Source organism: Augochlora pura, chromosome 8 (assembly GCF_028453695.1).
Source record: "Augochlora pura isolate Apur16 chromosome 8, APUR_v2.2.1, whole genome shotgun sequence".
Lineage (NCBI taxonomy): Eukaryota > Metazoa > Arthropoda > Insecta > Hymenoptera > Halictidae > Augochlora > Augochlora pura.
The window spans coordinates 2,670,743-2,697,162 of record NC_135779.1 but is presented as its reverse complement, the minus strand read 5'-3'; the positions used below and the strand labels follow the sequence as shown (position 1 = coordinate 2,697,162).

Sequence of the window (26,420 nt, the reverse complement as noted above, 5' to 3'; positions counted from 1 at the left end):
TGAGGTTGTGTTATATGTTTGAATTTTGACGGAGCCTTTACTTACCATCGCATCGCGTTATTTATTAACCCTGTGCACTCGTGTGGCGACTCTGCGGTGACATTGAAATTGAGTAACAAAACAAAATATGATATATTAATAAGTTTACTCATTAGAGCGAACTTAAAAATATGAAAGTAGCGCCATATGTGAGAAGTGGCGCCGCTTGTGGCGAAGTGTCGAACTAAATTTAAAGCGTCCGTACAGCGCCAATTGGTGCAGTGGCAGAACGCCCAAACTGTTAGCCAAAGTCGACTGATGGTAATTCGGCTAGCAGTTTGAGCGTTTTGCCACTGCACCAATTGGCGCTGTACGGACCCCTTAAAAATAGTTCGAGAAATCGCCACCTGTCGCGCTACTTGTCATAAACAGCGGCATTTTCAAATTTCAAGAACGATGATTTGTACCTTTTCTACATCGTTAAAGAAATATAACAATAACAAATGCGACGAGAATAATCTGTTACTATAATACACCTCTGTCAATGTATTCGAATTGAAAAAGCATGCATATAAATGCAACACGATCTGCATCTCGTAAAAAAAAAAGTTTGTTAAGTCCATCGATAAAATCAAAAACACTATTTGTTGTCCAATGTGTACAATTTGAATACGATGATTAAAGTAAACGGTATAAGTATTGCAACACTAATAATACAACAATAACAATTTAGCCGATATCACTGATTTCCATACATATGAGGTTTGCGGCTCAGGTGCCATAGTTCGGGCTCACTCTGCATGCACAAATTCAATCGATTTTATCTCAGGCCTGTCATTCACACTCCACGTACCTCGAAAAATGATGTGTTTCGCAAAACTGGTCTTTTGTGCTGTCCGTGTCATCTGCGATGATTTAAAGCAGTTGAAGGTTCGACTGGTTGATCGATCCGTCCCTCGTTTAGGGGGATCGCCAGGACTCGTGGCCGTGAGATGACGCAGCAAGGGGAACCGCACAAACGCAAAACGGAAATCTAGGATAAACCGGGAGAATGAATCTTCCACGGAGTCGTCGTGAGTCAGCCTCCCCCCCATGGAACAGGCCGCGGCACGAGTAACGTACGCGCATTATCGTCGGATCGGGTACGTTCTGTTCCATCCTTTCGGAAGCACGACTTTCGCTTCCGAGCGTCGCACGATTTTCCATCAATTACCATTATTGTCCTTTTACAAGTTTCGGGAATCTGCGCTGCAGGGTCGCCACGCTGGTCGCAGTATCAATTCTAATTACCGGACCCGAAGCTTTCCCGATAACCATCGGCCGGCCGCCGCTGTTGGCCAATAATTCCAAGCTAAACAAACAGAATTGAGATGGCACATTTCCAATCCTAGGTCGAAATAGATTCAAATCCTACTGCCGGTTAACGAAAATATATTAACTGTTTTTCTACGAACACTGTCGCAACACATCTATTATCTACAGAATTATCTACAGAAAAATATTTAAGAAAATATTGGTTCCTTAAAAGGTTAACCCCTTACAAGGTGCTAATAATCTGCCCCAATATTGTCCATCTTTCCTCTCCGTTATTAAATAACATACCAATAACACAATCCTTCCACCTCATAAAAAGCGAAGAAACATGTAACATAAAATGGCGTGCATACGGTCGATCCGTGCACGATCAAATTAATAAACGTCATCGAGGAACGTGCGTGCGTATCGCGGGGGCACGACCTTCCACCGTCATTCAAGGGGTTAGAATTTCCCGGATTGCGAAACGAGAAATCGGTTATTCCGACGGTGGGTTTAGCGTTGAATAACTGACCGATGGATGCAACATGCAACGTGTGAAACAATTGAGAGCAGCACGAAATGAATGGGCCGCGTCCGTCGAATCGCGTGGCGGTCTCGCGTGTCCGGCTTCGAAAGAAGCAGAGAGGATCGTCGCCGTTCGATAACCGCGAAGGATTTTCGGAAAGTCGACGTGGCGGATCGATCCGGACAACGTCGTCCATCGATCGGAAGTCGAGGGAAGGAATAATTAGGCGAGGCGTGCGGCGTGCGGCGTGCGAGGAGCGCGTGCCGCGTGCGAAAGCGTGCCGCGATACGGTCGCACCTATTCCCCTATTCCCCGGCCGAGCAACCGAGCAACCGAGCAACCGAACATAGGGATTCTCCCTCGGTCGCGGAGCGCGTGTAGGGAACGGTACGGGGGTGCGCACGCGCTGGCAATTCTCTGATAACGGCGGGCGTCCCGACGTCCTCAGTCCAGGCTGGAACGCCGTCACGTCGCGGCGCGTCGGGTTGGCCGATCGTTTAACCGACTACCGGACGACGACGACGAGAGAAGTCCTGGCATTTTCCTAGTGTCCGACGTCTCGACCGGGGACGATTCCGTCGCTCGTCGTACACTTTAGCCGCAGCGCGAACAATGAGATGCGCAGCCGTCGTTAACGCGACAACCGCGATCACGGGATCCTCGCGACCGAAGACTTTGCCGCGCTCGCCGGCGCCGTGCACCAGCTCGCCGACAACCGACTAGCCTAATCGAGCGAACCACCAATAATTGCGGCGCAAATGTTGCGACGCGGACAAGTTTGTCGGCGTTTGAGCGCGGTCCGCCGTCGCGAGCCGCTCCGAGACCGCACGGGACAGTGCGCGCACCGCCGGATCGGCGATCGCCGTCGTGTTTTGGAAATTGTCGGACCGGGTGGCGAGGGGAGCAGAGGGGAGAGAGGCGGGAGAGGACCGCGGAGATCGAATGCGGCGGTGACCGTCGCCGGGCCGGGATCGGATCGAGGGACGATTCCGATCGCGAGATCGCGAGCCACGCTCGGCGCGACGGCTCTTCTGCTGTTGCTGCTGCTACCTTCGCGGACATCCGCCTCCGGTGAGTCGATACTCGTTTTATCGCCAGCGTTATTTCCGTCCCCGAGCAAACGGATATATATTTCGCGGCCGCGACTGATCGCGGGAGACACGGCGAGCTCCGAAACGGTGGAAACGGGCTCGCGCGTCACCGATCTATTCGGTTGCGCAAAGTCATGCCACGCTACGCCGCAGCACACGGCGGCTACACAACGACAGACCCGCGGCTAGGCCACGCCGCGGCCTCCCTAACGAATTAATGCGGCTCGGCATTGTATGCTAAATTTCGCGTGTGCGACGACGGACTCGATCGCTCTCCCCGCGGCCGTCGATAAGCCGGCGCGGCGCGCGTTCGAAAGCGCGCTCGGAACCGCGCTCGAAAACGCGCGCTGCGGGCTTTCGCATCGGGCGTCGCGCCGATTCCCCGTCTTCTGAATAGCGCGCGGGCACGCCGTGCCGGCGATATCTCGGTCAAATTTGGTAACGCGCGGCGACGGCGACCCGCCACGCGAGCCACGACCGATGACATTCGCACTTGACCGTAATCACGGAATCGCGATATCGCGGCGTGTGCTCGCGTGCAACGGAGCCGGCTCGCGTGATTCGAATGCAACTTCGAAATCGATACTGCCCTTTGGTCGAGTTTGCATGTCGTCGCGCGCGTACACTTTTTCACCTCCCCCGCGTTTTCCTACGCCGAGGGCCGATTAACGGCGTCTCCGCCGTGCCGGTGGAAAAGTTCCTGCTCGCTTCTCCTGCGAGAACAGGGTGGACGGCCGATCGGTCTCCCTTATCGGCGTTCCGAGAGATCGGTTTTCTGTACGGCCGCGATGAAAACACCGCGGCGACGGCCACGACACGCTCGGTAGCCAGGTTCGCCGTGCGAATCGGTCGATAAACCGACGATATCGGCCCGCATTCGCTCGCCACGGCACCGAAGCTGCTCGAATTCTCTCTCGGTCGGACGTCTCCATCTCTCGTCTTTGCTGTCTCGAGCGCTTCTCGTTCCCGGCATCGGTTTCGTCGAAATGCGTGTCAACGCTGGGCGACGTGACGAGACAACGGGAACGCGAAACGCCGGCGAGGCGACTCGGCAACGAGCCTGCCGGCAGAGGCCCAGCGCGAAACGGCGAAGGTTGCGTGCAACCTCGGACTCGTTAACCATGCCGCTCTTGAAAGCAAACCCTCGCCCCAACTGCCGTGCCACGCCGATTTCTAATCAGACGAAGAGAAAGAAAGAGAAAGGGGGGAAGAGCGAGCAAAAGAGAAACAGAGAGAGAGAGAGAGAGAGAGAGAAGAATCACGCGTTACGCGCCCCTACGAACGCATGGAGTTCGATCGAGTCGCTTGACCGCAGCCACGATCAATTCTTGGCTTACCGATTAACTCGACCGTTCCTCGGGAAGCCTCGGGACTCGAGCCCCGCGAAAACCGTATCGCCGAGCTGTATCGCTGCTTTTCCGTTCGCCTTTCAAAAGCGGAGCCCGACGAACGGAAATCGGGCTCTCGAGCCCCGACGGAAAAGACGTCGGTTTTGAAACGACGGGATCGTATCATAAAGAGGAAAAAGACAGAGTAAGAGCGTGCGTGTCTGAGAGAGAGAGAGGGAAAGAGAGAGAAATAGAGAAAGAATGATATACGTGGATCTCTTTCAGGTTCCCCGTGTTTGCGATTTGAATTTCACGAGTCCCGTTTCGTTGCCGCTATTATTTCTTCGATTTTAATCCCGTTCGAGGATCCCGGTCCACGGAATCGCGACGATTCCGATCGATAAGGGCTTACGGCTCGAGTCTTGGAGCGGTCTTAGTCTGCCGGCGATACAATAGCAAATGTTCTAGCTCCATTTATCAAATCGTCGATGGTCCTCGATGCGGCGAACGGTCTTACACCTACCAAGAAACGAGTTTAATTCCCTGTCGGAGGATCGGAACGGTACCAGGAACAACCTCGGTACGCACCCAAGTACTGAATATAGTCGCAGGCGAACCGAAGAGTCAGCGACGTCGATCCCAAGGGGTTCTCTCCCTGTCGGTTTTGCCACACCTCGTAACCCAAATACTAAAACTATTAACAACCTTGGCTCTCTCTCTCTCTCTCTCTCTCTCTCTCTATGTCCCTCTCTCTTTACGTCTCTCTCTATCTCTTTATGTCTATCCCTATCCCTCTCTATGTCAATCTCTATCTCTCCCTACATACCTATCTCTAGTACTTGTCCTCTCCGTACGCCTTTCCTGCGCTCTTTTTGCGTCGCGATCGAACCGAGATGAAGAGAGAACGATTCGAACGATTCAGCGGCTGATTCGATCGACGCGAAACTGGCTAGGCTCGCCGGTCCCGAGCAGGCCGGCCCGATCGGGGCGCACGACCGTCTAATTTGAAAGTCTAAACGTCGAGGAACACGGGGACAGACCGTCGAAAACACGTTCCCGATCTTTCGCCTCGAAGAATTACGCGTATGCTAATATCGCCGGCACTGAAAGCCGGCGTTAATTAAATACAAATCCAACAGGCCGCGCGCGAGACTGGCGGCGTCTGTCGCCTCCGTTCCACGAGCGGTTTATACGTGTCGCGCGGAATGATGTACGATTCCATCCGTTCGTTAGCCTTCGCGATCGTCGCGAAGATCGGTTGCGAAACTTGGAGGAATACGCGCGACGGGACGTCGGATCGGCGGCGGGCCGCGTCGCGATCGATCGCGATCGAAGCGTAAGGGTAATTACCGGCGGTTATCGATCATCGAACGACAAACGAGGCGTCGCGACACGGTAAAAGAGGAGTTCGAGTAACGGCGGCAGTTTGACGTCCGGTGTATCGTTGCATCGGTGGCGTTCTGACGCGAAACGTACACCGTGCAAACAGTTAGTTCATCGTCCGACGCGCGACGGCTGTCCCCTGTCAACATTGCCCGATCGCCGTGGCGAGCTGTGTGTGGGCCCCCCCTTGCGACGGGGCTCCGTCGGCGACGGGTCGCGCTCGTCGCGCAACACCTTTTTCCGCGCTCGGCCCTTCCGCTCCTTTGTTCCGTGTTTCGGAAAGATAGCGGCCGCGATCGATAATTTGGCGGGACCGCGCGCGTCTCTAGTGACCGAACCGAAAGGGTAAAAGTCGGAATTGTTATGCGCGAGGAACGCCTTCGCAGCGGAGCGAGAGATCGGACGTACGAGATATCGGATGTAAAACGTTGACATCTAGACTGCGGATCTTTACGTGCTTCCGACGGGCCGGACACCTGACAGCATTTTTATTACCGATCAAGATTGATATTTCTCTCGGCGAGGTTCGACTCGAAGCCGGATTCGATGCGATACAGTATTTGCAAGGAGAAACGCGGAAGAAGGGTTGGGAACGCGAATGCACGGGCTCGGTCGTAAATGCGAATAGATTTAACGAGGTCTCTGTACGTCTTCTTTGGGGAATTGGAGAATAATAGGTGTCAGGCTATTTCTATTCGAAATTAACGAGCTTGATTTCTACGTACCTAATGGATACCTCAGAAAACGACCTCGCTTTTTGACAGAATCACTGGAACTCGTTATGGATTTTTAGTAGCCTAGACCGTTTATTTATTGCCTGCTATCGTTGCGACGTTTTTAACTCGATTTCTTTTGTAACTATTTCTCCGCTTTCGAGCTAACCTCGTTAAACTCTATTCGACGTTCGTTATCATCTCCGCTCACGTAAAGTGAAAAATGTTTTGTTTCCTGAGTGTTCTATATTTAGGTCTGTTTTTTTTGTTTCTCTATTTCTTTTCTACTTTTCATGTATTTTAATTTTTCACACTCTCTTTTTTCTCTCACTGTATCACAGTGTTCGACCCGTTAATAAATAAAATTATTATCATTACTGTTATCAAACCTTTGCGATCGTTTTTAGTTTATACGTATTGTATATATTATATATACATTCAGTTTATAGATAGACTATTTATATAGTGCCATGCTAGTCGGAATTAATTTTTGTCGGTCGAACAATAACACATAGTATGCAAAATAACCCATTGCGCTATGATCTTTTTTACGACTACATTGATTAGCACTTCCTTAACAGTTACCCTAATCAAACAAGACGATTTTTACTTCGTGTATTTTTCCATTTAGTATAATTACTTAATCTTGATAGTACAAGGATCGAATTTTGTTTCGATCTAAAAGAAACAAATGTCAGGTTATGTCAGGTTTTGTATAAAATGTTCGCCACGAGTATGTCTTGTTGTTATAGCGCAAAGGGTTAAAAAGGAAAAATAAAATCTGTTAATTCTTTTTTAAAGTTTCTGCATATGTAACACAGTAATATGTTTTAATTTTATCTAAAAATACAGGAAACCAAACACATAACTTTATACATACGACCGCGAAGGGTTAAAATTAGCGTTATCGAATGCTCACCCCTATTCGCCTCAGCTAATTTCAATACCTGTTCTTTTACAAGGGCTGAAGATTCCTAGATCAAATCACAAGGATTTCTGCATACACTTATAATATACACTCCCCGACTTCCAAAATTTCTAAACAACAAAATCTCTAAATCAAAGTTTTAGATCCCAGATCTTTCACACCCCTTTCCCCCGAAACTCATAACACGAGCCAATTTTTCATAAAGCATCGCGCGCGATAAATCGCGATGAAACTTATGCAAAACTACCGAAACTTTTCGAAAATCCTGTTAAAAATGACCCGGGAGTTTAGCCGAAGTGCCACAGAGCCGGCATTGTTTTCGCGACCGTTCGGCTGGCATTGGTCCGCCATAGTTGACCGGCGAAAGGATCGAGCCGAGTATAGAAAAAAGTAGGCCATGTTTACCGTGGCTTTGATTAAGCGGCCGGCATCTTAGCGCCGGTAAAATTGGCTCGATGCGTTCGTTTCGCCGCGGTGTGCCGACGCGGCACAGTGAAAGTCTCGATCGGGAAAGCATTTTACCCGCTGCCTCAACGAACGAAAGAGTTAAGGGAGAGTCGCGCGCGCGCGCGCGGGCCAGAATAGCCGGGCGGTTTCAACCGTGCTCGTCGGATCGACGACAGACAATTTTAAAGCCGGCCCGGACTCATCCTGGAAACCGATAAAAATCAGGCCAGATTTTAAGGAGGTCGTAAGTTCGTTTTCCGATGGTGTTCAACAGTTGGTCGGGGGGATCTCTTTCCTCTCGCCGGCGTCGCTGTCGAGTGCGACGCCTAAATATAGCGCGGGCTATTTCCGAAATCGGTGGCGTCGGGTAGAAGCGTTGACGGTTGTCGGTCATCGTTGCGAGAAAAAGGGAGGAAACAGGGAAGAAAATGGGGAGAAACCGGGAAACAATTTAAGGAACGAAATGGAACGAGCGCGCGGAAAAAGGAGGGGGGAGTGAAGCGAGCGAGCGCGTGCTAGCACGCGTGCTCGCGCGCCGCTATTTATCGGTGCCACATGCGTGCAGGTGTCCGTGCGTGCTCCCGGCCCCTGGTCCCCGGTTATTTACGCGTTCTCCGCTCTCTCTCTCTCTCTCTTTTTCTCGCCTTCTCACTCTTCTTCCGCGTGGAATCGAGAAAGGGGAGGAAAAGACGAGCGAAGAGAGAAACGACCGCGTTCGAGCGGATTCTACGTTTCGTCGGCTCGAGTCAATTTACACCGGCGCTGGCGAGGGGCTAGGATGGCGCGAGCTGGGGTGGCGTCCGACTCGGGCCACGAAGGTCCTTGCCGATCGGCGATCACCGATCCCAGATCGCGGGGGCTCGCCTCGGTCGTATGGCTGCGCGTATCGTTTTCACGGTCTCTGTTTTCGGGAATTCTAACTCGTCGCAGGGACGAATAGGGTTTCCAGATAAGGTAAAAGTACCTATTATGGAACGCTTTCGCAGGCGACGTAAGATTATCAGCGATTTTATTATAACCGAAAGGTGTTGTCGTCGTGCGCGAAATTCGATTTTAGTTACAATTGATATTCGATATTAGTTACAATTGATATTCAATATTTTTAACCCCTTGCACTATTACGTCTTTCAGAACTACGTTTATTAAGACTGTTTCGTCCCTAACCCCTTGCCTTAACCCCTCGTATCATTTCCTTCACAGTTACTGCGATTAGGAGTTTTTTAAATCATATAATTTCTTAGAAGGGACAGAACGTTAACATTTATTCCGTGCCTGAATTTACTCGAACACTTAGAGATATTAATAACAAGGGATTAGAATTTTATTACAATTTTAAAGAACAGAATAACATCCATACTTAATTATTTATTATTAGCAATTTCCATCGCGAGTCGGACTCGTCAAAGTACGGTAAGGGGTTAATTATTTCCTTGATGTCATGAGATGATTCTAGTGTCCTGATTGTCTTCGTTTATTCCCAAATTTTGATGACAGAGAATTCAAATTTCGTTTCGATTTAATAGAAGTGATTGGCAGCCATATGTATTTATCGAGTCGTGCACGAAGCGTTCACCACGAGTCTGACTCGTTATTAAAGCGCAAGGGGTGAATATGAACACGCTCGCGAAAAGTCAAATAAGAAATACAATTCATCAATTAAATAATTCGACTTTCAATGATCAGATCTCAGTAAATCTAACGTAATTTTCTTTTTATTTAACAAAGTGCATTTCATACGCGTGAAATTGACTCTTGCGACATATGCAACAGTTATACTTTTAACAACTTTTGAAGTCTGCACTTTGGTGATATAAAAATTATCTTGAAACCATTTTAGTTATGCCTCAGTGTCTTTACTCGATTGCAGAGAATTAATAGTACTAATATAATTAGTATCTCATGACGTACCGTGTCACATATTTCTATGGATTGTGATTGGATTTAAATGAAAATAAAAGATGTAATTTAAATACGAACTAGGAAAATAAAAATAATAGAAACAAAACAGTGTAGCACGAACGCGTATCTATTATGGAACACCGTTACCGTACCACATCCTGCGTGTATCATATTCAATGTCCATACTATGGGACACCTATTTGAAACGTCCGTTCCAATCTGGTGTCGTTGAATATGTAACACGAAAATCAACTGTTTCATAAATCCAGACAATCAGGCAAAATTGAAGTATACATTATGCAAGAGTGCATTCGAACATTTCTTTTTACAGCTGATTCGTGTCAGTGAATATATAAACGACAATGCAGAAAAATGTGGACAGAATTTTTGCTGCCACTGTTGCATGTTCCATCTATTTTTGACCGTATTGCGTTACTACTGTTTCAAGGAAGGCTGACTGACGTGACTGCGAACTTGTAGAGTCTCGTCGACTTGCGCGCGTCTTGTCTAGCCGAAAAAGAAGCCGCGAGATCGGTCTCTCCTCTCGCAAGAGCCCATTCTCATCAATCCTGATTCGCTTGAAAAATCTACCCTCGAAATACCCTTGTACCGTGTGCGCTTTTTACTCCCGCAATCTTTCCCTGATCGTTCGTAACGACCGTCGTCCGTCAACGGCAACATCGACGCCGCCAGAGCACCGAAAAACCGGGGTTGGCCGCGGACGCGGATCTTCGTACAAAACGCTAACAAACCCTCGGGGCAGCGTATCGATTAAACGTTCACCTTGACACAGGTTGTTTCCTCGAAACTGACCGTGCGTGTGCCCGCGCCGTTAAACTTCGCGCCGACCGTCTCGGCGTCCGACGGTCGTGAAACCGTTTGCTCGTTCGATTCCATTCGAGGGACTGCTCGAATTTCCACGGCGTAACTGCGGTCGCTTTACGACGCCGATAATGAAATACGTGGCCCACCCGAGAACGATCAAACATCCTGCCTCCGCATCCGTTGCAGAAACGGCTATCGATCACGGTCGCCTCGGGGCCTCGGTGTGTTCCGAAGAAAGATTCTATCTTTTAAATGCTCTTCCCCGAAAGCTGCAACGGCGGCCGCTAAATCCCCGCGATAATTCCCGCCTGGCATTTTTTTAATTCGCGCATTCGGTGTCCGCGGTTTGCGGAACCGCTCCCAAGGGTCGTAGGTCACGGACTTCAGCTACCACCCCGGTTCGCTCTCTCTCTCTGTTTCAGAATTGTATTTCTCGCAATCGGATCTGCACGCGAGGGTGCCTTACGCGTCGGGGGTCGTCAAACTCTTCGAGCTGAGGACGCTCAGGAACGATTCGACGGAGCCGAAGGACGTCGAGTATCGCGTTACGGTGCCCCGCGAGGGCGACGTCGCTTCTATAGACCCCGAGACCAAGGCTCTGCTGTTCCGTTGGCCACCGCAATCCTTGAATCGAGGTAAGCCCTTCTCTGCCAATCGCTGACAGTCTGTTCGTCAACTTTGAATCGGTTCCGCAGAAAAATCCGAACGCGAAGAGATCACCATCGTGGTCACTGCCAGGGAAGACGACGCCAGGAATAAAGCTGTCTTGGAGGTCAAAGTCCAAGCCATCCAGGATGATCGGAAGGGCGTCGATTGCACCCAATACGTCGAGGTAAGTCCGTCGTCACGAGACGACCGTCGGAACACGGGATCTCTGGTTAAAAAGACGAAACTGCCGTGTCGGGGGAACAGAAATATTTGTTCGCTCCATTGGGGCTGTTTTTATTGTTTGGACGATCGTTTCACTTTTTAACTGTTTGCTTTAAAATTGTGCTGGCGCGACACTATCAAAACTCAACAACTACGTTTCTCGAAACAGTTTTTACGCTGCTGCGTTCTTTTCATTTCATTCATTTATTTACGGAAAAAAGCATCGAGTGCAAAGAAGATTGTAATATAATCCCGTTTTATTTTAAACATTCTTAAAAATGCAAGCGTTGTGGAAGCTGGTAACACATTTATGCTCGGAACTATTTCTGTTGGAATATTTTGATTATATATCAAATATCGTAATAATGTAATAGCAGAACTTATATTTGATTAAATGAGGTATCTTTAAATAATATAATTTATCATTTAAATGTACTTGCAAATAAACAGTTGTCGCATCTATGTACACAGGAATGATTCAGTTAACAAATGTACGTTAAATGTATTTGTTTAAAAATATTTTTGTAAGATCTTTAACTCTTCTTTGGCACAAATGGGTTAATATCGCATACCCGAACTGCCACAAGCCACATAAAATTGAAATACCGTATGTGGAAAGAAGCGTATTGGTTTTACAGTTAAGGTAACTTCCAGTGCAAAGGGTTAATATCTTATCTGAAAACGAGTCGAGCAAAGTCGCTCATCGAACCAGTTTTCTAACGGATTCCGATGACTGATAATAGTCGCATTGTTCGATCCAAGCTAACCGGTAAGCACGCGAAAGGTGCGCACATTTCTGTGACCGATTGCTCTACCCTTTCAGGACATGTGCTTCTGGAAAGGATCCGACTACAGGATCTATGAGAACCAGCCCGTCACGATGATAGGCAATTTCGGGCCCGAGATTTACGGGGAACTGTGCCCCAGCTATCGCGTAACCGGCTACAACCTGATGAACGGCAAGTCGATGGAGCTCGCCGCGAAACGAGCATACTGCGAAACACCGGCCATAGTTCGCGATGCCACGGTCGCAAGAATTAATAAGCTTCAGAGGCGGGGGTCGGGAACGAACAATTTCTGGATCGGCGAGGAATCCAGACCGCACTCGCGCTCGGGTGCTCACGATTAATTGATAAGCCCGCTCTACCCGTATCTCTCGCCTCGGAAATTTATGTCTCGCAGATCCGTGGGTTCGCAGAATTGCCGAGCACTTGCCGCTGTAGGTAGACAGCGCGCGAGCGATCGATCACTTTTTTCCAGGCACCGAATATTTCCACGTGGTGAACAACACGCTGTACGCGAACGCCTCGTTGGACAGGGACGCGCTGGGCCCGTGGCCGGCCGGTCCTGGACCGCGGATCACTTTGAGGGTGCAGTGCGTCCTCTACGAGGAGACCACCGGGCTGCAGTACGCGCCGATCCGGCTGCTGGACGTGGACGTCCTGGACCAGGACGACAACGCGCCGTACGCGCAGGGGAACGACTCGATGGCGATAAAGCTCGAGGAGTTCGTGGCGGTGAGTCTGTTCTGCCCGTGAATTGCCATCTGTATCGATTACCGGTGGTGACCCGAGTCGAACCGAGCCGACCTGTGTGACCCACAGTCTCGATTCGTCCCGTCCCCGTCGAAGGATCGCGTTAACTTCGCGCGGAATCGTCGCTCGTCCCGACGTCCTCGCCGCCGACGAGCGGACGAGGGGCGACGAGGATCGGACAGAGGATAGGATCGGACTCATTCAAGCCCGCATTGTTCTCGCGATCGTTTCCGGCATTGTTTCGGAGAGCGGACGCGAAAAGACTCGGAAACGACGAAAGAGCCTTCGAAAAAACGGGTGAAAGGATAGGCGCGAGAAGCAGGGAAACGCCTCCGGGCTTCGTCTTGATTAAGCTCGGATCTCTTTGTTTCTTTTCTCGTTCGGCTGCTCGTCGCGCGAACTACCGACGCGATCCGCTACGTTTCTGCGCGCGGATTCCGCTCCTGCTAGGAGCGACGGACACGATTCGAGTACGCGTCGCGAATCGATCAACCGATTCACCATCGACGGTCCTCCGATTCTTCGCAGGGCGACAAGCTGGTCGACGACAACAAGCTGATACTGAAGGACGCGGATGCGAATTCCAGCAATCACTACTCCGTCCGTATTCTCGGCGACACTTACAACGCCTTCCACGTCGACTTCAACACTCTGCCGATCGAATATTTTTCCGGTATTCCGTACACCGCCATACTCACCAGTAAGTGCACGCTGGTGCACGCCAGCTTTCGTGCCCGATGAACTAAACCCGTCGTTTAACTCCTTTGAGTTTTTCTTCTGGAGTCATTATTATTATAGCAACGGCGGACCTTTGTGGAAATAATATTTTTGCGCAACGAGTGCTAACTTCCGCTAATTTATTATTTTAATTAACTTTGCTAATTTCAAATTGTCAAATTGTTTATGCTTATAGTCAAATTGTTTTCTGCTTCATCTACAGATTTTTGCCATAAACGCATAAAATCCGCAGCCCAATCATTACTCATCGTACATGATAAATGATTAGTCTTAACAACTTGACCTCCACGCTGGTAACTTCGAACGAGATTAAAGTAATTCTCTTAAACAAATTAATATTGGAAAGTCAAATTGCAGAAGTTCGATTACTTTATCGATACCGTTAGGTCTTACCAATATCAATAAAGCGGGGAAAATGTAATAAATTAACCTAACTTTGAGCGACGCGGCGGTCAAAGCATTAATAAGGTGGAAAATCAATTGGGCTAATTAAATTAAGTTTTCATTCCGCTGTTAGCACCGCCGCGATGTATTCGCGAGAACTGTCCGAAGTTTCTTGCATTCGGCGGAGGCGCATCATTATTTCGGTGTCTCGCATACTCGGTTTCCTTAGAATTTCGGCGAAAGAATACACAGGAGGTGTACAGTGCTTCGGGCGGGCCGCTATTTCTGGGAACATCGAATCGCTACGATTCTTATTGCTTCGTTCCAGGTATTTTCGCGAAGATGACTCTGCTGCCGAGATCCCCGTATCGCGTGACGCTGCAAGTGCAGGATACCAGTCTTCTCCCAGGATTCGGCGACAACACGGTAAGCACGAATAAAAAAGATCGCGTGACACGCGCGATTCGCGGTCTCGTCCGATACTGTGTACGCGGACGAGACAGGGGATGGAAACGCGACGAATCAATTAAGACCGAGTTCCTCCTCAAAGAAACTCCTCCGGCTCGGAGGTGCTCTCTCCTCCTCGGAGGAGTGCTTTCGATGGAAATGCTAGTCGAGTGGGTCGACCAACTGCGGATCGCGACCAAATCCTTCCGTTAACGAAGCGATTGAACGCACCTTGTGCCGCGTTCGCTCGCGATCCCAACTCGTTAAACAATTAGATAGCGTAAAGCAGCTGCGACAGAGAAAGATGGCAAGAGAGAGAGTGACGAAGAGAGAAAGTTAGAGGGTGGGTGGAGAGAGGTTGGTGGGCGCGGCGGAGACTGCGGCGACGACTGCGGTGGTTTTCGTTTCAACCCCCGAGTTGCACGGGTGGCGTTAAGCGGGAATTAATGGGATCGTTTCGAGTTCTAATTGCGCGACGCACCTCGCGTGGGCGGAAGCTTCTTATTATCTCCGCGTCGAATTTCCGGATCCGACCGGTTTCCTGTACCGCCCACACGCCGGTCCCTCCCCCTGCCCCCCAGACGACCTTGGCTTTTCCGGTTGCCGTTCGACGCGACCCGTCTAACCCGTCGCTTCGACCGACAGTTGAACATCTCGCTGACCTTCCAAGGACCCGTGCAACGGCAGAGCGCGACGACACCGTCCTCCGTTTCGTTCAAGCAACAGTTCTCCTACCCTTCGACGGCGAGGCTCGCGAGGATCGCTCCGCTTTACTCGCGGGTCGCGAAACCAACGAACGATCCTCACGCCTCGGTCAACTTCAGCATCCACGGCTCGGCCGCGTTCAATGTAACCCAGAAGGGAGGCATCATCTACGTCGCCAACGAGCAGCTACTCAAAACGCAACCCGATAGTATTATCACGTGAGTCGATTCGCAAAAGGTGCACAGTGATTTCAAGCGAGATCGTGGCGGAAACCATAAAATGTTCTTCGAGTTAATCACGAGTCGGTGGTCCGGAGATTTTTAATTACTAATTCGGATTAAAAATTGTTGAGAAACGAAACCGCGAAATTTATACGCCGAATATGTATTGCGAAATATTGTTGATTCCTCTGAAATGTTCTTATTTTTATGGAATTTTAAATTTTTGAGAATTTCAGCTGGTTTCATGAGAAAACTTATGACATAGAAGTCATTTAATTATTTGAAACACCAGACCATTTAATGTAATAAAGTATAGAAAATTTAATAAGCAAAAATGTAAATCCATTTGTTAAACCAGAAACGTAAAAATATAACATATAAAATCTTCCACGCTTACCGAGACAATACTAATGACGCTGCTGCTTGCAGCTATGCCATTATGCACCGTAAAAAGTGGTCGTGGAGAAATGGTACATTTAGTAGCAGCTGAGTTTTTCTAACAAGTACTGCAAAGTAACAATGTCAACTACGTACAAATTTCCACAAGAATTTCAATGGAATATACAATCTTTACATAATATATTCAAAATTTCTCCATTAAACTGTCCGGTTCATGTCTCATAACTTATCTTATAACTGTATAAACTTAGCCATTAACGATTATTAATATTACAGAACATAAAAGGATTCTACTTATTTCCAGGGATAGTATCAATATTACAAAATTATCCACATGCACGATAAATAAAGCAAAATCTTTTGGCAGGTACAGTGGAACCTGGATTATCCGGGCTAATTAAAGTAACACGAGTGTTTGGACAATAAAGGAGTTCTTTACAGAGCCATATTTCATCCTTATTAATTTGTATAATAAATCACTTTGCACCGAGCCGATGCCATGTATTTTGATAATGGGAGAATTCTGATATTGATGACCCGGATAATTAATGTTCCACGGTACGAGCAATGAAGCCGTCGGATCTGTCGACCGGCACACTATAGGCGAATCAAAAATAGTACTTACCGTATCCCCAACGCAAACTTCATTTTAGAGGCTTCCGTCACGATTTCTCGTCGTCTTGGAACACTGTGCGATGGTCCGAAATCGAACGCCTCGGTTCCGGAGCATTTCGCGAACTTTTTTTTGTTATAGACTGAAGATCAAGTGGAACGAGAAGGATCGAACTTCCTCCTCGCGAGTGATCCGCATTAACTTGGTAGCCATAGGCTCGTCGAAGGCGTGCGGCGACCGGGCCTATTCTTGCGCGAACGCCGAGAAGCAGGACAAATGCGAGTCGAGTTGCGGCGTCGCGAGCGGAATTCTCAGGTGACCTTTTGCTTCCTTCTCCTCGGTACAAAGACGCCTAGCCGGGCCATCGAAAAACGCAGCCTCGTAATTCCAGCAACGACAGCTTCTCCGAGCAGTGCGTCTGGAGGCGCAACAACGCTTCCGGATACTCGGAGCACTATCAGACCTGTTCACCGGACTTGGCTTACTGCCCCGACAACCGCTGCGACGAGCTCGAGTCGCTCGACCCTCGCATCTGTCCGCAGGACTGTGCACCCGTGGCGCATTGGGCCGATCTCAACCTAGGCGGTCGCGGGATCAAAAGTGGCCTGGGCACTTGCGCTTGCGACGACTTGCTCGAGTGCACCTGCAACGTCAACAAGCATCCCTTGCAGCCCGATTTCGAGAAGCCGAACAAGGACTCGCGGGATGGTAAATCGAGGAATCGCGAGGACAGTCGGGAGGACGATCTGGAGAACGAGAATATCGTTACCGGCGCTCGAAAAGGTACGTTGACTGGAATGCTTGAGATCGTCGCCCGTTTAAATAGACCCTGCGCCTTCAAGGATCGATGGAAGAAGTTCGTCCTAATAAATTTTATTGCTACATTATATTCAGTAAGTTTCGATGTTACTACAACGACGAAGGTCTTTTAGAATCGTTACCTATTTATTGTAAGACATTTTGCTTCTTTCGTTTTCTTGAATTTATAAATTGGAGGAAGTTTGCGTCATCGTCATCTGAATTTAGAATGTCGTTCGTATTACATGGAAGACTCGACGTTCTTCCTTCATTGCCGTAGTTTTCATATTACGTTTGAAGGTATTGCGAAAGTTTGCAGAATGTCGTAAAGAAACTTGTAGAATTTAGATGGGCGATGACCTCTGACGTCGACCCCGCAGATTTCCCAGATGTTCTTTGTTTGCCGACAGCAACCAGCGGCCCGTGCGGTCCCCTCTGCATGATCGGAGCGATCGGCGGCAGTTTCTTCGTGCTGATAGCGATCGTCGGCTCGTTCGTCACCTCGAGATACAGGTACGTTATCTGCCGCACGTGAATCCGGCGGCGATGTTTGCCGACTGGCACAATGCGAACGGTTCACGCGCCCTGACAAACGGAGAAATCGCCGATAGTCCTCGAACGAGTCCTTTGTCCGGCCAGGTCCATTCGATCCGTTTCGTTGGATCGTGCTCCTCGATAGGACAACACAGGGAGTTTGTTCCGTGGCTCTTCGATATTTCGGGGGACGCGCGGTAGATACGTGCTTATCGAGGTGCACTATCGATTTCTCTCGTACCTTCTGCACGAGCCCATCCGGCTGTGTGCTCGCGAGTAACCGGTGGGTGTTCTTCTATTTATTGGACACGCGCCACTTCGGAGACTCGCGATCCGCGTCGTAAAAGTGATCGCAGGAAACTATCCGAAAACTTGCGCGGAAATCATTTCGTGAAATCTCGTTCGCCGGGCCGGGGAATCGTTTCGCGCTGTAGTAGATTAAAAAACTTTGCAGCGCGCGTGCTCGCGTCCACGGTTTTTATCGCAGTCGAAGTCGGAAGACAGAGTAATCGGAAAAACTTGCTTCCGGTGGGCAGACAATCCGGTGATTCGCACCTTTGACCCTGACTTCTGCGTTCCGAGGAAACTTGTCTCCGCCCACGCGGCTCGTTTAGCTACGATTACGCCGAAAGGCCTGTAACTTGCTTATTGGTTGACTGTCGAGTCACGATGGGAATGTTTTCTTCAATTTTCCGATACCACGGGAAACTTTAGAATGGCTGCGAAGGGAGCGCGCCGGGACGGCAAGCGAAGACCAGCGAACGGCGATGCTACGGCGATCGGAATACTTCCATCCGACTACATAGACAGGGGCGATGGGCTGTTGATAGGGTTGGACACGTTCACCGCTGCGAATCGTCATCTCCTATTTCCAAAAAGCTGTCCGGTAAGTTCTACCAACGGGGCCGCTTAAAAATTTACCGTTCTACAGCCGTTACCGATATGTTGGTACCAGACGAGTCCATCCACTTCCGAGCGTTTTAAAATTTATCCGAATGGATCCGAGGCCGCGGATATGCCCGCAGCACGTCGAGGTTGCTAATCCTACGCTTTCACGGCTGAAAATCCGCGGAATAGCAAAATTCTGGGAAACTCGGAATGGAATTAAGCCGCGTCGGCAAGGTCGCGGAAGTTATAATCCGTGTATCAAAATGCATCGCGTGCTCGAATTGCGGAACGCTGTTAACATGGGATGCGTTTTCGATTCTGTCGTCAGCCGGATCCGAAATGGGAGTTCCCAAGGTCTCGGTTGACCATCGAGCAGATTCTGGGCGAGGGTGAGTTCGGTCGCGTGTTGAGGGCCAAAGCGATCGACATCGGAGGCGCATCGGGTCCGACGACCGTCGCTGTGAAGACTTTGAAGGAGAACGCTTGCGCCTCTGAGCTGGCGGACCTGCTTTCGGAGTACCAACTGCTGAAGGAGGTTCAGCACCCGAACGTGATTAGATTGTTGGGCGCGTGCACCACGGCCGGCGCACCGGTCTACTTGATCATCGAGTTCGCGGAGTTCGGCTCTTTGCGGTGAGTAACCGCGAGACAGTGGAATCTCGTATTGCGGAATTCCTTTGCAGGCCGCCCGGACAATAACTGGTCCGCGAGATGTACACGTAGCGTTGCGGTAATTAAATTCTTCGCGGCGAGAAAATACCTTTTCTGGCTGCGAAGGAGCATTAACCGGCGCGACGCTGACCCGGCGCCAGCCTCCTCCCTTTTTCCACCGCGTTTCTTCACCGCGATATTACGAAAACGGGGTTGCTCGCCCTTTCAGGAACTACTTGAGGCGCAGCCGACATTTGGATTCCGAGGGCAGGAACGAGGAAACCCCGGCCGCGAATACCAACGTGGACGCGAACGTCAACCCGACGTCGACTTACACCGTCACAGCTCGCGACATTCTCTCCTTCGCCTGGCAGATCAGCAAAGGCATGGCCTACCTTGCCGAGATCAAGGTAACCGCGATGACCATTACATAAATATTGCTGTCGTGGATACCATTTTGAATGAATTTGAAATATTAGTACTAGACATAGCTACTGAGCAGAATGAAAAAAATTACATTCATCGACAAGGCGTCCAGTGTCTCTTTAAATCTTCTTTAAAGTTATCATCATTTTCATCAAAAGCGATACTTTTAATTAAACCTAGAAAACATGTAAGCAATGTTTTCGAAGCGTTGATAAATGAATTCAAAATAAATACCTAAATCTTTACTAAAACAATTTCTGCCGCAGCTGGTTCACAGAGATCTCGCCGCCAGGAACGTGCTGCTGGCGACCGGCAAGGTGTGCAAGATTTCGGACTTTGGTTTGACGCGGGACGTGTACGAGGACGACGCGTACCTGAAGCGCAGCAAGGGACGAGGTGCGTGTGAAAAATTTGTAGAAGAATTCCGGGTCGCTTCGAAACGCTTTTCCACCGTATCCGAGTGTTTCCACGGCCGTAAATCTCCGAGGATTTGCCGGAGCTGTCGTAGGCAGCGCGGTAGCCAGTCGAAATCCCTTTTTAATCCAAGATTTTACTGGCCGTAGTTCCCGTGAAATGGATGGCTCCTGAATCCCTGGCTGATCATGTGTACACCAGCAAGTCGGACGTGTGGAGTTTCGGTGTGCTCCTTTGGGAGTTGATCACTCTCGGCGCTTCTCCGTATCCCGGGGTTGACGTGCACAATCTCTATAACCTGCTGAAGGCCGGCTACCGCATGGAGAGACCGGCCAACTGCTCCCAGCAATTGTAAGCGATTCTTTGATCCCGTCGGATTTTTATTTTGAATTATGCAATACGTGTTCGCTCTCAGGTATAAATTGATGGTGTCGTGTTGGCATCTCGAGCCCGGATCGAGGCCGTCCTTCAAAGAACTCACCAGTCATTGGGAGAGGATGTTGGAGGATAGCGTCGACTACTTGGATCTTAATCCTAGGACGGTGCAGAACAGATCATACTTCGCGTCTCTTCACGCGTTGGACAGTCCAAGCAGTGAGTAGAACGTTTTCATTTTTTTTTATTTTCGACGTCAAAATCATGTTGTGTTCCCTGCCAGGTTCTGGTAACGACGATCTTGATGAACCCATCGAAGAGACGACCACCTTCGGGAACAGCGTTGTTAACTACTTAGAGAAACCCTCCTTCGACAAGGTGACCAAGTGCGACAAGGTTGACAAGTTGCACACTCTCTGGCAAGAACCTATAGCGTCTTTTCCCGACTCTATGGATCGGATCAAACCGTCCTATGTGAATGATCAACGAACGAATCTACTGAACAATCACTACGAAAGCCCAATCAAGTTTGCGAGGAACGCGAGTGTCACGAGCGACAGCGAGAACGATTTAGCTACGCCGACCAACGAACGTCCACAATCTTACATCGACATGGAGGGCAAGAAGTATTTGGAATCCGAGAACCTTTTGGATTCTACCAACGTGAATGATCACAAGGGCAAAGAGAATTGAAGGAATGATCGATGATCGAAATGGTAACAATCAATGAATCCGCTTCGACGAAACGTGTGCATGCGGTTCAGACTGATCGAGCGGAAACCACTGAAGGTTGTTCAACTAAAAGACTTATTTTTACGTATGAAGTACTGGGCCCTGTATCGAATGTATAAGCCCCTTCGTTTGGTTTCGTTTAGGTTCGTCCAATTCCTGTGTAATTAATTAGCACCGTCGAGCACCCTTCCAATCTTCCACTGTGTCCCAAGGCTATCGATGATCTTTCCGAGTCGAACGGCAGATCGTCGAATCGACTGTTTATACCAAAAACAAAGATTTATCCGAGAAGTATAGATCTGGAATTCGTACAGTATTTAAGCTTCGAACAGTGCGAGAGGCATTTGTTAGCGCACGTGCTTACTGCTTCTGAGAGCACGCTACCAACGATACACGTGTAAATACATGCGATCATTATTCGTAATCGAGAAACAAAGGACGCTAGTCCACTTGTGGGCGAAGAAACAAGTCGGTTTGTATTTATGTATAAAGCAGAGCCAGAGCATTCCATTACATTAGTTAGTTAGCGCCAATCAATTGTCGCGCGAACGTCCGCGTACAAATTCAGTTTTTACTTACGTAAACTTGTGTTTCGTGATTCGTCGAGCTGCGAAAGTTGACTAGTTTTAACGGAAAAGGATGCACTTTCCCTGAACAATGTATCTGTTATCGTGTCGTCGTTACCTTCTTGTACTTAATATCTTCATATGCGTATGATATATTCAATAAACACGTCGGACGGACAGTTGCAAAGCACAGCGAACGGACGCAAAGAGTTACCATACGGCGACGATTGGTTTCCCTGTTTATTGACTCGGCAGTCGGTACAGATATACAAGAGACATCATCCTTCCAGCGCCTTCCAAAGAACTGTCATACGAGATTGATCGCGTCGGATCGCGAGTCGCTATCGCGTGGGAGATCGGTATACCGTTGAACGTTATCGGTGAAAAAACTTAACGTAGGTAAAAATAGAACGGAATCATAATTCCAATTCGTCGACGCAGAACGCGCCGGTGTGTTTCGTCGAAGACCTGCGAACGAAGGTTGCTTCTGTGTCCGCTTCAATCTCTCCGAGCAAATTCAGATTGCCGATATCGGTAGCGAACGTTTGAGACACCATGTCGTTACCATTCGTCAACACGGAATTCGGGGTGTCCAATGATGACGGCCTTAGCAGGTTCTCTGGAACATGTTAATAATAAATTTATAGTGAGACGTACATTGAGCTAATGAAAATGCAAATGAAACTAACCGGTCTCTCGCGCGTCTGTTGACGAGCTACGGTCTTCCTCGAGCATCTCCAATTTTGCTAATTTCACGCTATCTAAGAACTCCTTGTCGGAGACGCATCCGATGCGCTTCATTTTGTGGATCTCTTTGACGAGATTCGGCAGTTCTTTTGGCAGGGAGAATCTCCTGAGATGTCGCGTTTCCTCCGGCACGTCCTCAAGCTTACAGTACGGCAACTGTACAATGTAATATCGTTTCTTCTTACGCGTCTGATTCTCCTTAACTAGCTGTAAGAGGTGATTATCGTTGTCTTTGTAAATGAACGACACGGTGGGTTTCTTGGGCGGTGGGGATGCAGCGACCAGGACAACGTCGGCGCTTTGGAAAGCAGCTCCGCAGCAGTCCTTTAGATCCTGTGTAAATGCAAAATCTCGTTAGTGCTGGAAATTACAAAGAGCACTGTTATAAATTGACCGTTAAACATAAATTGCTTCAAGCTCCGTATCTACTAACATTTGCCGCGCTGTCTGCAACGTCATGCGTGTCTATTACAGTGACGTTCGAATTCCTTAGGTATTTGGCCAACTCGTTCATCGCGGTAATGTGAGTCAGTCGCGTTGGCGAATAAATCAGCAAACAGGTGGGTTTTCGTCTTCTTTTCAGAATAACTGAAAGTAATACAAGGTTGCAGGCGTAGCTCGACTGAAATGTCTGGTCAATATTACCTTTTCTGCATAACTTGTAACTATGGTAGACAGCACAGCATATCGCTGGTGGTATCCAAACTGTACTGATGATCATGATGAAAATGGGGTGACTGGATGCTTCTTCTGCAAAATGGGATAATTGTTTAATCGGTTTAATACGTGACACGACATTCATGTGCAAATTTATTTCTTGCTTACGTATGATGATGTGCGGCGTGGTACTGTTTGCGCACCCATAATCACCGCAATTGGAATGTATGGCAGAGACCTTGAAATAGAAGACACCGGTGCGATCGGTGAAATCGTACGAGATCTCTCTGTTGCTCGTCGCCGTGGAGGCGTTTTTATCCACGGTATCCGTGTCATTGTTCATCAACCATACTTTGTATTCTGATACATTGTACGATTCTGGCAGTGCCTGGATGTGCAGCAAGAGGCGAGGTGCGTCTGATACGTCAATGTACACGAATGGTGTGTAATTGCGTACGCCCACATCTTCTTCTACAAAGGAAAACGATTACGCTGTAAATTCTAAGTACGAAGATGTTACCGGCACGCTTACCGATAAACCTCTGTTGTGGGACGTTAAAAATATATTTCTTGCTGTAGTTGTACGTCTCGCCAGTTAATTGGACGTCTAATCGATAAGAAGAAGACTCGTAGGACTCGTCCGAGAACGGGCAAGAGACGTACAGCTCCCTTGGTGCAGGGTGCGTCTTGTTCCCATAGAACTCTACATGTCTACACGCTGACTGGTTCGGATTTAGTAAATTCTGGTAACGTGTGATCAGTCCTGTTTCAACGATAATACAATAAATGCGAAAAATTCGGCCATTGTTCGTGCGTTATCTTGCTTCCAATTCATACCATGAAAATTTGCTTCAGTCACGCTTAAGTTGAAAGCAGTTGCTTTCTGACTTAAATTATATTCGTAGGCATGGAGACTGACTTTGTTAGAATCTTCTTGTATACCTCCTTTATCAGATGTTTCGAATGTAAGCTTGGCACAATCTGGAAAACAAATTAATTGTTACTTGATTTCTTGACCTTTGCTACACAGATTTTATGTATATAAACTGCGTTTCTGTGGATAATCTTGAATGGAGCCTGTACGCTTATTTTCATACCTTCACCCTTTTCAACCGGTGTCAGTAGACATCGAACTCCAGGAGTTGGTGTGAAATCCTTCTGAAAAGTTAAAAGAAGTCACTTCCAGTATTGTAGAGTCATCTGTGAATAATGGCATGTAGGTGTGATTAAGTAAGCACGTAGCATAGGGTATTGAGTAATACGCACGCGATAAAGATAGGGAAAAAGATATGAAATAATAGATAACAGAGGCCACAATGGTTCTTTTGACAGCATCAATAGTGATTTCGATGATGTATAATTTGATCTCACAAAGTCGAAGGGATAGTCACGATATAGAAGAGAAGATTAACGTTACCGTGGAATGACAGTAGTCTGGATAACAAAGGGAAGCTGTAACGCTTCTCCGAAAGTAACAAAGAAGTATCACCAACTGGACGATATTCCGCATCGTAGAGGTATGGTTGCGAGTCTAAACGCAGTTGTTCTCGTACTTAACATATTTGTGTTACACCGTACAGCAATTGTTTAGTCAGCACAGTATATTTCTCAGCGACACTGCACCGCACGACTGACATTTCCCGCAGCACATCTTTCGACACAACGTGCTTAGGAAAAAAGAAAACATTGGACGCTCAGTGTCGTAAACTCCTACGGAACACAATACCACGTAGCGGCCAAACGCTGGAACCAGTAGACGATTGTGACTCACGGTAAAATTCCTCCCGTCGATAACGTTGCTCACCAGCTTCAGCGTTTCGTCACTACGACGAATAGCGTCATTTGCGCGTTACTCGCCGAACCATACAGTTGATCGAAACTCCTGATGGACGATCGAACGTAGAAACGGAAGGATAAGGTTCTCTAGGATTAATGATTCCACTTGAAACCACTTTCGTTCATTGAACTTTAAACATTGATCAACAAATGAATCCACCGGTACGTTCTGATAAATACATTTCCCTAGTAATCCTAATAGACAGGCGAAATCGAACATCAATATCTTTGAGATAAAACACTTTCCATCTTCAAGTGCTTGGCTCAAGTGTTCGCCTCAAGTGTTCGCCAATACATATTGATTAATCTCATTTACTAAAATACGATTAAACAGTCTTAAAGGCAAGCCTGACATATTATTCTTTACCGTGTCTTTTGAAACGTAGATTATTTTGTTCGTCTTGTGGAACAATGCCTGGCTCAATAAGTGTAACCACGCAAATACGCAGAGGTGTTCGATCGGAGAATCAGACTGTCATTGTTATCGTAACATCATGGACGGTAAACATTATGGGGATCGAAAGGTGATCGAGAAAAGTGGCGGGATCATGGTGAGTTCACGCTTGATTCGCGGTGGGGGAGTCGGTGGGAGGGGTTGAAATAGTCGGCCGTGATTGGTCGGGATGGCCGCGGCGGCCGGGGTGGTCGAAATTCAAGCGAAGAAGCGGCAGTTAGTGTAGCGACCGTCGAGGGCTAAACTGTAGCTGCGTAGAGTTTGATAGTGATTGTTTCGTTTTGTTCGTTTTCTCGTTGGTCCGACGTGTCCGCGGCCGATTAATCTGCCATTTCATTTAAGTTGCCGATTGCGATCGCGATCGCGATCGTGATCGTGTTCTCCCGGCTTTCAGGTATCGCGGCGCCGCGCGACACGATGATATATCGCGGCGTTATGGTGACACGTTTTGTGACAGTGAATTATTAGCAGTGGTGGAGCGTCGTCGAGCACCGATTACTATGATGGCCAGCTGACGGATAGATTCCGCTTCCACGTCCCTACGGCGTCAACTGGGTTGCCACAGGTACTGGAAGGTGAGTGTTTCTTGAATTCGAATCTTACTTGTTATAATTGTTTGGCCATCCCTGGTGACACCTTCGCGTCAACATTGACTTCGCCTGCATGATCTTTATAATTTCTTGGAGAAACACAATTTTTATGTATTACACTTCACTTCATTTTTTACATTTATATCACGGAGGAATAATACTTTGAAAAAGAAACAAGTAATGAATATTTGAAATTAAAATTCCTCCGTTACACGAAACATTATATATTTGCGGAAGAAACGTTTAATTTATGTTCAGAGAGTCCTTATTTCTCTCGCTGTTTCAAGATTGTAGAATTTTTTATCTTACTATACCAGCAAAGCACGATTTATTTTCTTCACAAAAACTGTACTCGTCTTTTTCCAATACATTATTATCTGTTCAAGACATGTATAAAATATCAGTAGCTGGCAATAAAGTAATTT

General features: G+C 48.1%; 2 protein-coding genes across 3 annotated transcripts; one reads left to right on the top strand and one right to left on the bottom strand.

Annotated features, from left to right (window-relative positions):
* The first annotated feature begins 1,701 nt into the window (after positions 1-1,701).
* On the top strand, positions 1,702-22,367 carry Ret (protein kinase receptor Ret oncogene). Its single transcript, XM_078188828.1, has 18 exons — positions 1,702-2,872; positions 10,838-11,050; positions 11,111-11,247; positions 12,109-12,244; positions 12,546-12,802; positions 13,349-13,520; positions 14,271-14,368; positions 15,035-15,312; positions 16,469-16,642; positions 16,719-17,110; positions 17,536-17,638; positions 18,374-18,545; positions 18,876-19,180; positions 19,428-19,608; positions 19,891-20,020; positions 20,188-20,389; positions 20,454-20,632; positions 20,697-22,367. Exons 1-18 carry the CDS (start codon positions 2,560-2,562, stop codon positions 21,104-21,106), a joined length of 3,852 nt encoding a protein of 1,283 aa, XP_078044954.1. The 5' UTR covers positions 1,702-2,559; the 3' UTR covers positions 21,107-22,367.
* Positions 21,591-24,792, bottom strand: LOC144474188 (uncharacterized). 2 transcript variants are annotated; one of them, XM_078188829.1, is made up of 9 exons: positions 24,533-24,792; positions 24,213-24,273; positions 23,953-24,096; positions 23,648-23,878; positions 23,284-23,586; positions 23,104-23,208; positions 22,892-23,046; positions 22,401-22,791; positions 21,591-22,330 (listed from the first exon to the last, which is right to left on the bottom strand). In XM_078188829.1, the coding sequence occupies exons 1-9, from the start codon at positions 24,623-24,625 to the stop codon at positions 22,128-22,130; spliced, it is 1,686 nt and encodes a 561-aa protein (XP_078044955.1). In that variant the 5' UTR covers positions 24,626-24,792; the 3' UTR covers positions 21,591-22,127. The 2 variants fall into 2 exon arrangements, with proteins under 2 accessions (XP_078044955.1, XP_078044956.1); XM_078188830.1 differs by having other exon boundaries at positions 24,213-24,270.
* Positions 24,793-26,420: the final 1,628 nt, after the last annotated feature.

Bases quoted from the DNA above. Each gene is read 5' to 3' on its own strand.
- LOC144474188 (XM_078188829.1), bottom strand. From the start codon at position 24,625: ATGCGGAATATCGTCCAGTTGGTGATACTTCTTTGTTACTTTCGGAGA. The intron at 22,792-22,891 runs GTTAGTAGATAC...GCATTTACACAG, and splicing joins TTGCAGACAGCGCGGCAAAT to GATCTAAAGGACTGCTGCGG. The intron at 22,331-22,400 runs GTTAGTTTCATT...AACATGTTCCAG, and splicing joins AACAGACGCGCGAGAGACCG to AGAACCTGCTAAGGCCGTCA.
- Ret (XM_078188828.1), top strand. From the start codon at position 2,560: ATGTTGCGACGCGGACAAGTTTGTCGGCGTTTGAGCGCGGTCCGCCGT. The intron at 11,051-11,110 runs GTAAGCCCTTCT...TCGGTTCCGCAG, and splicing joins ACCGCAATCCTTGAATCGAG to AAAAATCCGAACGCGAAGAG. The intron at 13,521-14,270 runs GTAAGTGCACGC...GCTTCGTTCCAG, and splicing joins GTACACCGCCATACTCACCA to GTATTTTCGCGAAGATGACT.